This window comes from Aythya ferina (genome assembly GCF_964211825.1).
Source record: "Aythya ferina genome assembly, chromosome: 2".
In the NCBI taxonomy this organism is placed as follows: domain Eukaryota; kingdom Metazoa; phylum Chordata; class Aves; order Anseriformes; family Anatidae; genus Aythya; species Aythya ferina.
Genome location: NC_140297.1, coordinates 952572 through 966862, shown reverse-complemented (window position 1 = coordinate 966862; position 14291 = coordinate 952572). Strand labels below are relative to the sequence as shown.

The following is a 14291-nucleotide window of genomic DNA, read 5'->3' as shown; positions in this document are numbered from 1 at the left end:
GATAAACAAGCGGTGTCCCCAGGGAGGGAGGCGCTGAGCGCCGGCGTCCAGCCGAGCACTGCCGCAGTCAACACAGCAATGGAGGCGTCTGTCACAAGCAGCACATCTGGAACCTTCCAGGGCCCCACAGCCTCCCCAGAGCAACACCAACATCGGGGCACGTCCCGGTGGCACCCTCAGCAGAGCCCCAGAGGCACCTCTGGGCTCCGTCTGTCCCCTTTCTGTGCAGCACGAGGTCCCCTTTGTCTCGTTTCCCAGCCGTTTGCTGCATTCCCAGGGACGCGGCGCCTGCACAGCTCATTGCTCCTCCGTGCTCTGCCCGCCCGGCAATTCCCCGGCCCTTGGGGCGAACGGGGAGGAAAGGCACGCATCCATTTTGCTCGGCTGCAAAATGGATGCATGCCTGGCCTCTCAGAGGACAGACACCTCTCTGTGCCCTGCCCTGTAATGTCAGCCCTGCCTCCGGCCCTTGGTCGTGGAGACAGCAATGGCTGTACACGATCCCGTTTTGTAGGCTGAAAAATAGGGAAATAGTGGGACAGGCCCCGTATTTTCTCCTTGTATAAGGGGTTGCAGATCTCTGCTGCTGGCCTGAGCCCCCCGGAATGTGCTCTGCCAGAGCTCCCAGTGCTGCCCTTCCAGCCGCAGAGCTGGTGGGTCCGATGTTATCAGCCCTGATAAGTGTAGGTATGGGCCTGGCTGGGGGATCCCCTGGCTCCAGGACACCACACATCCCTCTGCCTGGGCCCTGCCACCCCATTTGGGGTGCTCGCGGTCCCTTGATGAGACACCACAGCATTTGCTCCCTCCTGTCTCCCCCTGACCACCCGGGATCTCACAGATCATCATCACACCCCTGCCACCACCAGCCCTCCCTGCAGCTCCCTGCTGGGCCCTGAACTTTTCTTTTTTAGGGAGGGGAACACTTTTGGATGTTTTATGTGGGCACTTCCCAGCGCTATTAGCAGCTCTGTGTCTCCACCCTGAGTTCCTGGGTAGGGGGTGACTGTGTCCCAGCGCTGCCCCCACCACACCAAGCCAGAGCCAAGCAGCGCTGTCAGAGACCCCACGGGCACCCAAAACTTCCCTGCCCCTCTCCTGTTTCTCGCCTTCTTCATCTTATCTCCCTGTCTCTGCAGGGACAGGTGGACATTGTCACTGGGAGATCTGCCCGGTATAGCAGCATGTTCCCCATGGCCATGCTGAGTCCTTCCTCTGCACGGACACCATGGCCACCCCCCAGCCCAGTTGTCCCCATCCCCTCCCAGTTGTCCCCTCCAGCTCCCAGTAAAGCCTCAGCCTGGGAGCTCTGGGAGCGCAGGACGCTGGCAGTGCCCGTCAGTCTCTTCGGGGGTGTCAGGGAGGTTTTGGTGTTCTTCTCCAATATGCAAGGTTTTGTGATCCCTTGAGATGGTCAGGGATGGGTTGGCTGTCTCTGCATCCAGTGTCACCTTCATTAATGCACAAGAGAGAGCAATGTCGGTCTGTTTCCTGCTGAAAAGCAAACCAGCTTCTTATATTTATATATATTTATATATATTTATTTATATTTATTTATATTTATATATATAAAGCGCCTATCACCATATTGATAAGCACTCTTTGGAACCACTATGATGATGGGTAAGAACAGGAGCTGGCCTGCTAGCACCTCAGCACTTCTGGTTCCAACCAATTTATATAAAAAACCCTTTTCCCTCCTCTTTTGCAGGGTTGTGTGAGCACACCGGGCCCTACCAGTGCACATGCAGCACCACAACCCCTCAGAGGGCACAGCACCCTCGCTGCCCTCCCCGCCGGTCCCAAAATGCTCCCTGAAGCAGGATGGAGCCAAGCAGCGTTGCCACGTGCCAGGGACGGATGCAATGGGGTTTGCCAACCCCCTGCATCCATCCCTGCTCGATAGCCCATTCCTCCAGGGCCTCACGTCGGGGACCACAGCGTGGGGGAAACTGGGGCAGGCTCATCCTGCACATCAGCCCCAAAACTGAGAGGACAGCTGGACTGCGGATGGCTTCAACCTGCCTTGAGCCCTACGATGCTGCCAGGACCACGGGGAGCCCTGGGAGCACATGGAGGCATTTCCAATCTCTGCCTAAAAGCCAAAGGTGTGCACCCGCTGCCACGTTTAACCCAGGTCTTACAGATCACAGCATGAGAAAATAAAGTCTTCAGAAACAGCAGAGCCAAGGGCCGAGTGCTGCCCCAGCTCTTATGTGGCATTAGCATCTCTGGGTCACTCCTGGCGTGGAAGTAGAGCTTTATTTTCACAGCAGACCCAGTTAAAACGAAGGGATCCAGTTTTAGACGGACACTGGATTTAGATGTTGGGCTGTGAACCCATCACTGCCCCAAGGAGATAAGGAAGCTCATTTCTGGAAAGTTTCTCTCCCCATTTGTGCCCAGCAACTCCAAAATCTTCCCCCTTTCTCTGTCCAACGTGCTCAGCAGGTTCACTAGAAGGAAAGGGATTAATTACAGGAGGTCTCTCTCCTCTTGTGGTACCTCTTGTGGCAACATCCCAGAGCCCAGCCACTGCCACACTGGGTCCCGGGCACCAGCACAGAGGTGCAACCACCTCCGGCTCCAGATAACATCACACGAAGCAGGATGCGGTGCTGCAGAGATGGGGGACAAAGAGCACGGGGAAAGGGAAAAAGGGTTTGGGGGGGAGAGCAGGAGGAGAGGGGAGAGAGGTGGCAAGGCTGGATGTCCCAAAATGACAGCGGAGCTGAACGAGACCAGGATGGAGGGATATATGGGATGGACAGGGAGGAAACAGCAGTGTTATGGGGACGGGGATAAAAATTGATGGGGAGAGGGAAACACGGGGTGTGCCATTGAAGAGGGGTGGGCGGACAGGCAGGGAGGGCATGGCAGACACATAACCATCAGTGCATCGCTTTTGTTTTCTCCTTGGGGATTAAACTCTTCTTTCTGTTTTTCTAGGAAAAAAAAATAAATAATAATGGTCTGGACTGTCTCCTAGAGGAAAATAAAAGCATATTTGGTGATTTGGGGGTTAGATTTGCAGGAGTGAGATTGCATCACCTGACAGACCCTGGGGGGGCAGAGAGGGGTGAGTGGGGCACAGTTTTTGAGGTTACCTCGGTTGGGAAAGGCTGAGCTCAGTGACAGCACCCACCTCTGTTACCAACCGGCTAGAGAGAGCCCGGTGTGCAGCTGTTTTGGCCAGGAACATTTCTGGAACAGCTTCGTGTGGAAACCCTGAAGTTTCTGGGCTTTTTTTTTATTATTATTTATTAGGAAAAAACAACTTTCGGTGTTGGAAGTGGGATTTGTGGGAAGAGGCTGGGAGTGACAGCAGCGCTGCGGCTCGGATGCGCTCCATAAATCGGAACAGAAACGTAAATTTTGAACAGAAACTCCTGCTCCTCCGAGGTGTGCCCCTGGTGGAGGGGCTCCTGAGGGGGGAGACCCCACCCCACATGCAGAGGAGACCCCAACCTGTGCCCAAAATGCCCCCCAATCTGTTCCCAAAGGAGACCCCGACGCCTGCCTACTGGGGACCCCACCTTGTGCACGTGCACAAGTGTGTGCACGTGTCCATGGCTCCCTTTGTGTGTCCATGCTTTCGGGTCTCAGCTTTCGGAATTTGGTTAAAAATAATCCCATTCCCGAGCACTCAGAGCCTTCAGGGCTGCGGTTCGGCACGGCCGCCCTGGGTGCTTCGACCACTTAAAGAAATTAAATCATTTACAGCCTGAAACGTGCCCAGGAGCTTCTCCCCAGCGGGCCGGCGGTGCTGAGCGGCGACCGATTTCCACCCACCGGGCTCAGGGTTAATGCAGCTGAAGGGATTGTGCCAGGGCAGCAGCTGGGACAAGCGGGAGCCCAGCGTAATCCCCTGCTCGAGCGGCTTCCTGGGGCCGCCCGCTTCGCTGCGCCCCTTCCGCAGGCAAATAAATCCCAGTGAGGGGCTCCGGGCTCCATCCTGCCCCCCAGGGCTGCCCACCATTCCCCCTATTTCTTCTTAGGAATTAAAAAAAGGAGGCCGCCTGGGCTGTGGTGTTGCCAGCCTCCTGCCATGAACCGGGGTGCTGAGAAATAGAATCGGTTCGGTTCTTGCTTTTTTTTTTTTCATCTTCCTAATTACAAGCAGGGGGACATGGACCCCAAAACCCAAATGGCTACCAGCACGTTTTGGGTAGCAGCCTGGTGGCGGAGACCCAGGAACCTTGGCCAGAGCCTGCCCTGGCAGCCCCAAAGTGCTCCTGGCTGTGCTGGGTTGCTTCCTAGCTCGGAAGAGTCTGGGAATGACAAATTTAGGAGCTGTTCATACGCACACGTCGATATCCACGAGCCTTGTTGGCAAACGTGCTTTGAGAACCACGGAAATGCCAGGGCTTCGATACAGCATTGGCTCTGGAAACGGCAGGGCAGTTGACCCAAAAATCGTGTTTTTTAATGGCCCCCATAACCTCTCCCATCACCGCTGTGTTTGGTGACACCACCTCCTCACACCACATCCAGCACCACGGCCCCGTGCCCGGCCGGGAACCCAGCGCTGCTGCCCCAGACGTGGCCGGGATGCGATGGGGACAGCTCGGAGACACCGGGGACCTGCACACCGGGGGTCTCCCAGCAGCAAGACCCCCTTGATTTGGGGGCAGAGCTGGTAAAGGCTCTGCAATGCCACTGGTAAGGGCATGGACAGCCCTTCTCGCTGAGATGTGTTTAAGGAGAGCAGCATAAACCCCAAAGTTTTGTGCACGGGGACACCGTGACCCCACAGGGATCATCGCAGGAGGACGGGGGCGAGCAGGAGCAGCTCGGGATGGGCTCGTGGGTCTCAGCCCTTTGGGGACACAGCCACACACCCACGGCAGGACCCAGGGGACATCCTCCTGCCTCCATGCACCGCACCTCGCGCCTGTGACCCCTTGGGCACAGCTCTCGTGGCAGCAGCAGGGCCGGGTGCCCGGGGTCGCCGCTGCCAGAAACGAGCGTTTGGAGGAGCCTCGGTGGCGGGGCCCTACCAGAAAGATGTCCTTGGACTGGAACTAGCATTTTATTCTATTGTATAATCCATGAGTGCGTCACAGCCCCGAGAGCCGGGCAGGCACCTGTCAGCGCTTCCAGTTTCGATACACAGAGAACCCTCCTTGCCCCCTGCATCTGCCGGAGCTCCCCGCCGCCCCGCGGCCACCCCCGAGAGGTGGCAGCGCCTGGCGCCGGGGCAGCAGCACCTCTGCAGAGCTCCCGGGCAAAAAGTGACTGTGCCACAATCAGCCTGCGGAGCACTCGGGAGAGAAAAAAAAAAAAAAAAAAAGATATATATATATATATAGCTTGGCCATCCTAAGTTTGCTTATCAAATAAAAAGTTCCTCCACATTTATTTAAAAAACCAAACAGTAGATTTAAAAAGCAGTTACGAGTCCTACTCCGGCAAAACACCCTGTACAGGTTTTCCTTTGTCGTTGGCTGTCGTTGTCGATGGTGAGGATCCTCCCTAAATCAGCTGCTGCTGTTAATTTTATATATATATAATCTCTTAATTTTGCCGCGCGTTGCTTGCTTTAATTAATTAATTTATTTCCAATCGGCCTAGCTGTCTCCACCAGAGCAGCGGCGCTACCACACAAAGCTTCCTTGATGTCCATGCCCTGAGCCGGGGGGGTGGGAGGGGATGGAGGGATGGGGGGGGGGGAGAGATGAGCGAAGGAGGAGGATGAGGAGGAGGAGGAGGGCTGGAGGGAAGGGAGGGAAGGGAGAGGAAGCCGTGGCAGCCCCTCACTCTCCCATGTGCGTCCTCAGGTGGTACTTGAGGGACTGCTTGTAGCGGAAGCACTTGGTGCACTCGGTGCAGGGGTAGGGCCGCTCGCCGGTGTGCGCCCGCTGGTGCTCCAGGAGGTGGTGCTTCTGCGTGAAGTTCTTGCCGCACTCGGTGCAGTGGTAGGGCCGCTCGCCCGTGTGGATGCGCTGGTGCTCCAGGAGGTGATGCTTGCGGATGAAGCCCTTCCCGCAGACGGCGCAGGCGTGCGGGCGCTCCCGCGTGTGGATGCGGTAGTGGTTGGTGAGCTTGGACTTCTCGCTGAAGGTCTTCTCGCACTGGCTGCACTGGTAGGGCCGCTCGCCGGTGTGAGTCCGCTGGTGCCGCAGGAGGTGGGAGGGCCGGGTGAAGTTCTTGCCGCACTGGGGGCAGAGGAAAGCCATCTCGCTCTTGCCGGCGTGGATCCTCTGGTGCATGATGAGGCTGATCTGCAGGCGGAAGCTCCGCCGGCACTCGCCGCAGGTGAAGGGCCGCTCCCCGACGTGGGTGATCTGGTGCTTGCTGAGGCTCGACTTGTGGCTGAAGCTGCTCTCGCACTCGGAGCACTTGTAGGGCTTCCCCGGGGGCGGGGGCCGCGGCTGGGGCTTGAGGCCGTGCTCGGGGCGCCGGGGCACCCCCACGCCGCGGCGCGTGTGGCTGCGCTGGTGCAGCAGGAACTGCTGCTTGTTGCGGAAGCTGAGGTCGCAGTCGTGGCACTCGTAGGGCCCCTCCTTGAGGTGGTTGCGCTGGTGGATCACGAAGTTGATCTTCAGCATGAAGCTCTTGCCGCACTCGGGGCAGATGTAGGGCCTCTCCCTCGTCCGGTTGCGCTGCTGGGCCATGGCCGGCTTCATCTCCCCCGAGTCCCTCTCGCAGGCGGGGGGCTTCCCCACGCGGCCGGCCGCCAGGCTCCGCGGCGGCGCCTTGGAGCTGCACTGAGCCTCGCAGCCCAGCCCGGCCTCGTGGTTGGGGAAGGAGGGCGGCTCGGTCCTCCCCGAGAACATGGTGCAGGGCTCCAGCGTGTCCGGGTCGTCCTCCTCCTCCTCCTCCTCCGTCTTGATCACGATCCCGTCCTCTGCGGGGAGAAAGCAGGATTTGGTGAGGGTGGGCGTGCGGTGGATCCCTGACTGTCACCCCACAGTGGACTTTGAGTCCAGAGGCTTTCTAGGAAGAGCTGCCAGGCTTTCCCACAAAGAGGCAGCCCACACTGAGCTGTCTCCATTGCACGGCCCTCTCCCCTCTGACAGAGGGGTCAGCAGGGGAAAAACCATTCCCGAGGTGCCCGCTGAGACCTCCTCTTCTCTCCCCTCCACCCCCTGGCCTCACCTGAAAGCTCACACATCATGAATCCAGCCACCCTCATCCCTGGCCTCTGGACATTCCCTGAGCTCTGTGTTTTTGGGGGCACGTCCCCAAACATGAGGACAGGTCCCCAAACACGGGGACAGGTCCCTTCCCCTTGCAATCCGCCCCCCAGCAGCTCCCCCTTCCCAAAGCTGTGCACTTCCTCACTCCATGCACGTGCAAAAGTGTGGCCCTGTCCCTGTTAAACAGCATCCTCGTTCCCCAGGCTGTCACCCCGATATCCCCACCCCAAACCCAACGCCTGCCCAGCCTCTGCAGCCCCTGGCTTTGCTCCCTTTCCTGCCCCGACAAGAGTTTTCGGGAAAGGCTTTTCCCAAAGGGGATCCCAGCAGGTCGGGTGCCCCTTTGGATGACGCTCAGCACCGATCCGGGGGGGGATTTCTCCCCAATTTTCCCTCCAAGCCTTCTCCCCACCTCTCACCTGTGCAGCTGCCGTGGTGCACGATGACCCTCTGGATCTCGTTGAAGTCAGCCACGTACTCGGAGGGGTCGCCCAGGCTGGTGCCCGGCAGGTCTCTGGGAGGGGAGACGGAGCCGTAGGGGCTCTCGCAGGCGGCCTCCTCGTCCGGGCTCTGGAAACTCCCCTCCGACTGTCCCGACATCCCGTGCAGCTCTGGGTTTTCGGGGCTGTCCTCGGGAAGCAGCTCCTCCGTTTTGATCACAACCCTGATGCCAGCTGCAGCAAAGAGAGGTGCCCACCGGCGTCAGCCCCAGGAGCTGGGAATCCAAAGGGTCTGGGGACCCCACGCCCACTCCTCGGTGCCCCTCGGCCACCCCAAATCCCCAGGCTGTGGGGCTGAGCCAGCAGAGGATTTCCTCCTGTTGGCCCTGATTTAACTTCAAAATCCTCATGACCAGGAGCCCGGGCAGGTCGGAGTGACCCAACCCGAGGCCGGAGACCAGCAGCGGAGCCAACACCACCTCTGCCAGGACACCTCCTCCGCTCCCAGCACCTCAGCGAGCCCTGCAGATGTCCCTCCTTCCTTCCCTGTCTGTCTGTCTGTCTGTCCACCCTTCTCTCGAGCCCAAGAAGCCCCCTGGCAGCTCGGTGGTGCCAGCTCAGCTCCCTGCCCAGCCCCAGCGGTGCAGGGACCCCTCAACACCCCAGGGTGCGCACGGGCTGCGGGGGCACTGCAAAGGGCGAGCCCAGCCAGGCAGCAGGAACAGACAGAGGGGAGTTTTTGGGGAAGGCTGCAGCTCCCTCGGTTGGTCACGAGCACACCAAGCTCCCCAGGATGTGCTCTGACCGTGGATCTTTCCCCTGCTGACAGCTCCTGGTGCCCTCTCCGGGCTCCACCAGCCCTGCTTTGTGTTGAGCCACACCTGGACATCAAATCATCAATCAGCTGAACCCTTCCCTGTTTGTTTTTGCTCCTCCTGCTCGTCTCCTCCACCACAGCTCTTGGCACCGAGTGTTTTAGCCTTGCTCCCTCCTGCCTGTCCCAGCTCCCCTCACGCCCTCGTCACGCTGCTCTCACCTGCGGTGGCATCGGTGATGATCTCGCTCTCCTCCAAGTCCTGCTCGTTCCTGACCCGCGTTTCCTCCCCTTGCTCGATCTGGGACAAAACGCCGGGTTTGGAAATTGCATAGTCTGTCGGGAGAGAGAGGGAGGGATTACCAGAGAGGGAATCCTCAGGCTCAGCTTCCACCTCTCCCGGCACAAGGGAGAAAACACGAAGGGACTGGGGACCAGCCACCAAGGACCCGCACGCAGAGCAGCCTGGTGCTGCGGGTGGGCTCCCCGGACAGCCACGGGGGCAGGAGCTGCGGGTGCCACACACAAAGCAACTGCTTTAAAGAACAAACCCAACCCAAACATTTTTCTTGCATGACTTTCGAATTTCGCAGGCGAATTCCTGTCTCTCCTGAAGCCAAAAGTGTTTCACCTCTGGCCCCAGCAGAACAGGGATTTCTCCTGCAGGTCCAACAGATAAAGCCCCAACAGATCGCAGCTCACGCTGCTTTAGGCAATTTTTCTTTCCCCTGGGTCCCTGCAGAAGTTTTCTCTGGAGAGGTACGTGAGTAACAGACCCAGAAGGCGAAGGGAAGCCCTTACAACAGCTTTTTCAGTGAGCCTCGAGAGGTCTCCAGCCCACCTCGCCCTCAGCTGGTGCATCGTGCATCACCAGGAGGCAAGAGCAGGACTGGAAACCTCCTCCTGTATTTTTTCAGTCTCCTTTTAAACTGGGACTTTTGGGTCTCAGGAGGGTCAAGTTGTGAAATCGAGGAGGAGATGGAGGACGCCTGGGGGCGCAGGCAGCCAGGGATTCCCAAGAAACCACCTGGAGGCAGAAAGGGGGCACCCCACCCGTGTTTTACCCAGGGAGATCAGCGACTCGTAGTTCCCCTTCATCACGTTCTTGTACAGCTCCTTCTGCCACTCCTCCAGCTTCTCCCACTCCTTGTCGTTGAAATAGACGGACACGTCGTCGAAGGTCACCGGCACCTGCAACCACAAGCACCAGGGGTTCAGGGGACCTTACCTCGCCCCTCGCTTCCTTTCACCCCGTGGACATGGCCAGCTCCTTCGTGGCCGCCACCGGGTTTGTGTTTTTATTGGAAAACAACTTCGAGACCCGAGTTTCCATCCTGTGACATCAAAGGGCTCGTCCAAACACCCGGGTTCGTGCACGCCTGGAGGGAGCGCAAACGAGATAAAAACCGGGTGCCGCGGCTGGACCTCATCTCTATTGATGAGCTGACGTAAAACCCCGGATTCAATTACCCCAGAACTCCAGGGAAAACTCGACCCAGGCCCTGAGTTATCATTAGTTATTGCTCGCAAATTGTCCGGGAGCAGACGGCAGCTTCCGAGGCTGTTTGGCCGAGCAGTAATTTCTGCAGATAAATTCAGGATGCGGCCGGCTCGCAGGGGCTGTGCCCAGCTCCCCGCGATGCTCAGCCGTGCCTCCCCCCGGGGCTGGTGTCGATCCTCCTCCCCCAAACACCCACGGGGACCGGTGCCGTTGATTTCCCCGTGTGGGGAAGGGTCCCATCAGCAAACTTTTGGTGCCAGAGTCATGAAATGCAAATAGCGGATGAATATTCATGGTGGGAGCCTTTTGTTGAACACGGCTGAGCCCAGGCTGGAAGGGCGGGCGCTCCTCATCTTCCTGCGGATCCCCAAGGTTCCCCCGTGCTTGGCACCGCAGACCCCGCGTGCTCCTTCCTCGGGTACCACCACCCATCCTCGGGGATCCAAAAGTGGCAGAGGAGGAGCCGCTGAGCCTTCATGGGTCCTTGATTCAACCTCCGTTGGTGGTTAGAGGTGAGCTGCTGTGGCACAGCTGGCCGAGCCAGAACTGAAACCTCCCTAAATGCCAGCTGGATTATGGGGAGATGCTCCCCCCATCAATTCCACCTCCCTCCCTCCACGGGCATCCCATCGCGGGGCACACCGGGCTGCCCAGGAGGGCAGGTTTGCCATCTGAGCTCCCCCCAGGTCCCCTTGGTGAGCATCTGCCCCGCGTCGGGGCCGTCCCCGCTCACAGAAAGAATTTGGGGAGCAACCCCTTCGCCCTGCGCCCACTCCCTGCCCTCTCCCCAGCCCCGGACACCGTTACCTTGGGGATTTCCCCCTTCCTGCCGGGGGGCAGGCGCAGGATCCAGAAGTTCCTGTTCTTCAGCAGGTTCTCCATGTTCTCCAGGCGCCGCTGCAGCAGCCCGTACTCCTGGATGAGGGTGCCCAGCGCCGCGCACTTGCTCTCCAGCTGGTTGCCCAGCTCCGCCGCCGTCTTCTCGCAGTCGATCAGCTTCTTCTCGGCCACCCCCGTCCTGCCCTCCAGGTCCAGCAGGCGGGTGGCGTGCGAGTCCACCTTCCTCTCCACCGCCTGCACGGCCGCCACCAGCGTCAGGGACAGCTCCGCCGTCTGCGTCTCCCTCTCCGAGGTGCGCTCGGGGCCGGCGGGCGGCTGGAAGGGCGAGGGGCAGCGTGGCTGCATCACCAGCTCCGGCGCCTGCAGGTAGGGACGGGGGGGTCACCGGGGAAGGGCACAACCCTGGGGACCCCCCCCCAGCCCCCCGAGGTGCTTGGGGACCCCCTCGGGGCCGAGCCACCCCGTGGTGGCGGCGATGTCCCCGTCCCGTCTCGTGTTCTCGTGTCCCCGCTGGGTGCTGACCCCGTTAAGCTGCTTAGGGCCGGGTCCTGCGGGATGGGTGTCACCCAGGAGGTGACACTTGGAGGGGGGGACACACACACACACAGAGGGGACATCGCAGCCCCGTTACCATGGGGACGGGGAGGGGACACCCCGGGGGGACAGGCGGGCGCTGTCACCCTGCCGGCCGCCCTGTCGCCATGGGGACGGGGAGGTGACACGGGGGACCTGTCACCGAGGTGGGGGGGGGGTGACAGCAAGGGGGGGGGGCGCCCAGACGGCTCCGCCACGGCGCCACCGGGGGGGAGCTGCGGGGATGGGGGGGGGCCCGGCGGCGCCGGTTCCCCCCCCCCAAGGCCTCTGCAGCGCCCCGGGGGGGGGGGCGGCCCCGAGGGGGCGGCGGGGCTCCGGGAAGGGCGCCCCGGCCCCGGCGGCGGCCCCGACGGCAGCGCCGTCTCCACCGGCCCCGAAGGCCCAGCCCGGCCGCGCCGCCCCCCCGGGGCTCCCCGCGCCGCCGCCGCCCCGTCGGGGGTGGGAGAGAAAAAAAAGGACGGGGGGGGGGGGAAGGAAAAAAGGACGGGGTTGGGGGGGGCGCAGCCGCGGTCCCGGTGCTGACAGCCCCCGGCCCGGCCCGGCCGCCTCCAACCGAGCCGCGGCCTCGACGGCGCGGCCCGCCCCGACGGTGCGGCCCTGGGACGGCTCGGGGCCGGGCCGCGGCCCCCCCCGGCCGAGGTTGCGGCGGCCGCCCCCTTACCTGAGCGGGAGCCCCCTCGGCCATGGCCCCTTTGTTCCCTGCCCGGAGCCCCGGGGGCCGCGGCCGGGAGGATCCAGCGCCCGCTCGCTGCTTCACCTCCGGTGGCCGCCGCCGGGCATGGGGCAGCGCCGGGGCTCGACGTGGGGTGGGGGGGGGTGGGGGGAGGCGGCGAATCGACGGGGCTGGGGAGGGGAACGGAGGAAAGGGGGGGGGGGACACCGGAGGAGGAGGAAAGGGGGGGGGGGAGAGACGACGGGGCGGCGGCGAGAGACCGAGCTGAACGGCTCCGGGTCCCGGCTCCGCGCTGGGCGCTCCGGCCCCGCCGCTGCCCCGCCGCACCGGCAGGGGGCGGGCGGGACGGGGACGGCGCCGCCGCCGCCGCGCGGGGCCTCGCCGGGGGCCGAACCGGGTTTGGGGGGGGGTTGGGGGGGGAGGAGGAGGAGGAGGAGGAGGAGGAGGAGGAGGAGGAGCGGTGGGGGTCGCCCCGCCCGCTGGCCGCAGCGCCCTCTGCCGCACCGACGGCATCACCGCGCCGCCCCCGCCGTCGGTGGCCCCCCCCCCCAGCCGGGAAACGGCGGCAGCGGGGCCGCAGAAACAGCAGGGAATGGCCCCGAGGGGATCCCCGTTAACGGGTGGCCCCCCCCACACACACACCCCCGCCCCTAAAAGTCCGGTTCCACCGACGCCACCGACGGGAGATGCGGGGAGGGATGCGCAGAGCGGCCCCCGGGCCTCTTGGGAATGTGGGGGGGACTGGGGGGCACTGGGAGGGACTGGGGGGGACTGGGAGGGACTGGGGAGCGCTGCAGGAACCGGCAGCCCCCCCCCCGCTGGAGCGGCCCCGGAGCCCCCCCCTCGACGGCAGCGCCCCCGCCGCGATCGGGGCGCCCCCCCCCGGGTCCCGGTATGGATGCGGGGGGCTCCGGGCGCCCCCTCGTTGTCCCCTCACCCCCCCCCCCCCCCGGTGGTGTCGCGAAATGGCGGCCGGAGGGCAGCGTTGCCATGGAGACCGCCCTCCGTCCCTCCCCCCCCCCCCCTCCCACACCGATCTGACCCCCCCCTCCCCTCCCCTTCCCAGATCGGTCCCCGAGGAGCGGCACCGACGGGAGGCACCGCCCCGGGCACCGGTACCGGGCGGGGTCAGCCCCTGCTGCCCCCTCGGGTCCGGTCCCATCCGTCCTGCCCCGTCCCGTTACATCTCCTGTGTCATCCCATCCCGTCCCATCGTGTCCCAAACCATTCTGTTATGTCCCATCCTGTCCCATCCTATCCATCCCACCATATCCCATCCCCATCCCATCCCCATCCCCATCCCATCCCATCCCAATCATCCCATCCCCATCCCCATCCCATTCCAATCCCCATCCCCATCCCATCCCCATCCCCATCCCCATCCCATCCCAAATCCCATCCCCATCCCATCCCATCCAGGCCCCATATGCAGCAGCAGCCCCCGCCACGTGGCCCCGTTCCTGTTCCCAACCCCGGGGCCCCCTGGCCCAGGGTGACAATGGGGGGAAGTCGGTGACACCGAGCATGGGGACGGGCAGGAAACCATTTGGTCTGCGGAAAAAGGGAGGGGACGGGGGGGAGGACGGGACGAGGCAGCATCCCGGCACTGCTGCGGTGCTGAAATGGGGCCACACCTGGTCTCAGAGAGGTTTTGGGGAGGAATCAAGGCAGGGCTGGGACACTTTGGAGACAGTCAGGGACTGGTGAGGGGTGGTGGGGACAGCGTGTCCCTGCACCCAGCCTGTCCCCTCCGCATGGAGCTCCAGGACCTTGGGGGCAGCCGCTGGGTAGGGACAGAGGGGAGATCCACCCCATCCCACCGTGTGCGTATGGAGAGGGATGGAGCCATTTATTTATTATATAGATTGAGTTTTAATATGCATCCAGGTCCCTCTGGCTAACCCGCATCGTGAGCAGCCAGAGAAGAATCTGGATGAGCTGCTGGCCGTGCGTATATATTACACGGACGTATAATGCACATGCAGGGAGCACACACATGCACCGCAGATTTAAACCCGTGACCATGTGCAGTGGGCTCATGAGCCACGCGTGCATTGCCCAGCACGTGCTCACTGCCCCCAGGAGCTGGGAGCTGCCACATCCAGCACCATGCCACAAGCCTGTCCCATCCCCATCCCATCCCATCCCTATCCCCAATCCCATCCCATCCCCATCCCATCCCCACTGGATGCTGCAGAGCACGGGGGGAGCTGGCTGGGTGTCCCCTCTCCAGCCAAACGCCACCTCCCCGTTTGTCCCCTGCCGGCTGTGACCCACAGCCACCCTG

General features: G+C 62.2%; 1 protein-coding gene across 1 annotated transcript; it reads right to left on the bottom strand.

Moving 5' to 3' along the window:
* Nucleotides 1–5018: 5018 nt before the first annotated feature.
* Nucleotides 5019–12379, bottom strand: ZNF777 (zinc finger protein 777). Its single transcript, XM_084509107.1, has 6 exons — nt 11993–12379; nt 10705–11097; nt 9461–9587; nt 8619–8732; nt 7562–7816; nt 5019–6850 (listed from the first exon to the last, which is right to left on the bottom strand). The coding sequence occupies exons 1-6, from the start codon at nt 12014–12016 to the stop codon at nt 5757–5759; spliced, it is 2007 nt and encodes a 668-aa protein (XP_084365233.1). The 5' UTR covers nt 12017–12379; the 3' UTR covers nt 5019–5756.
* Nucleotides 12380–14291: the final 1912 nt, after the last annotated feature.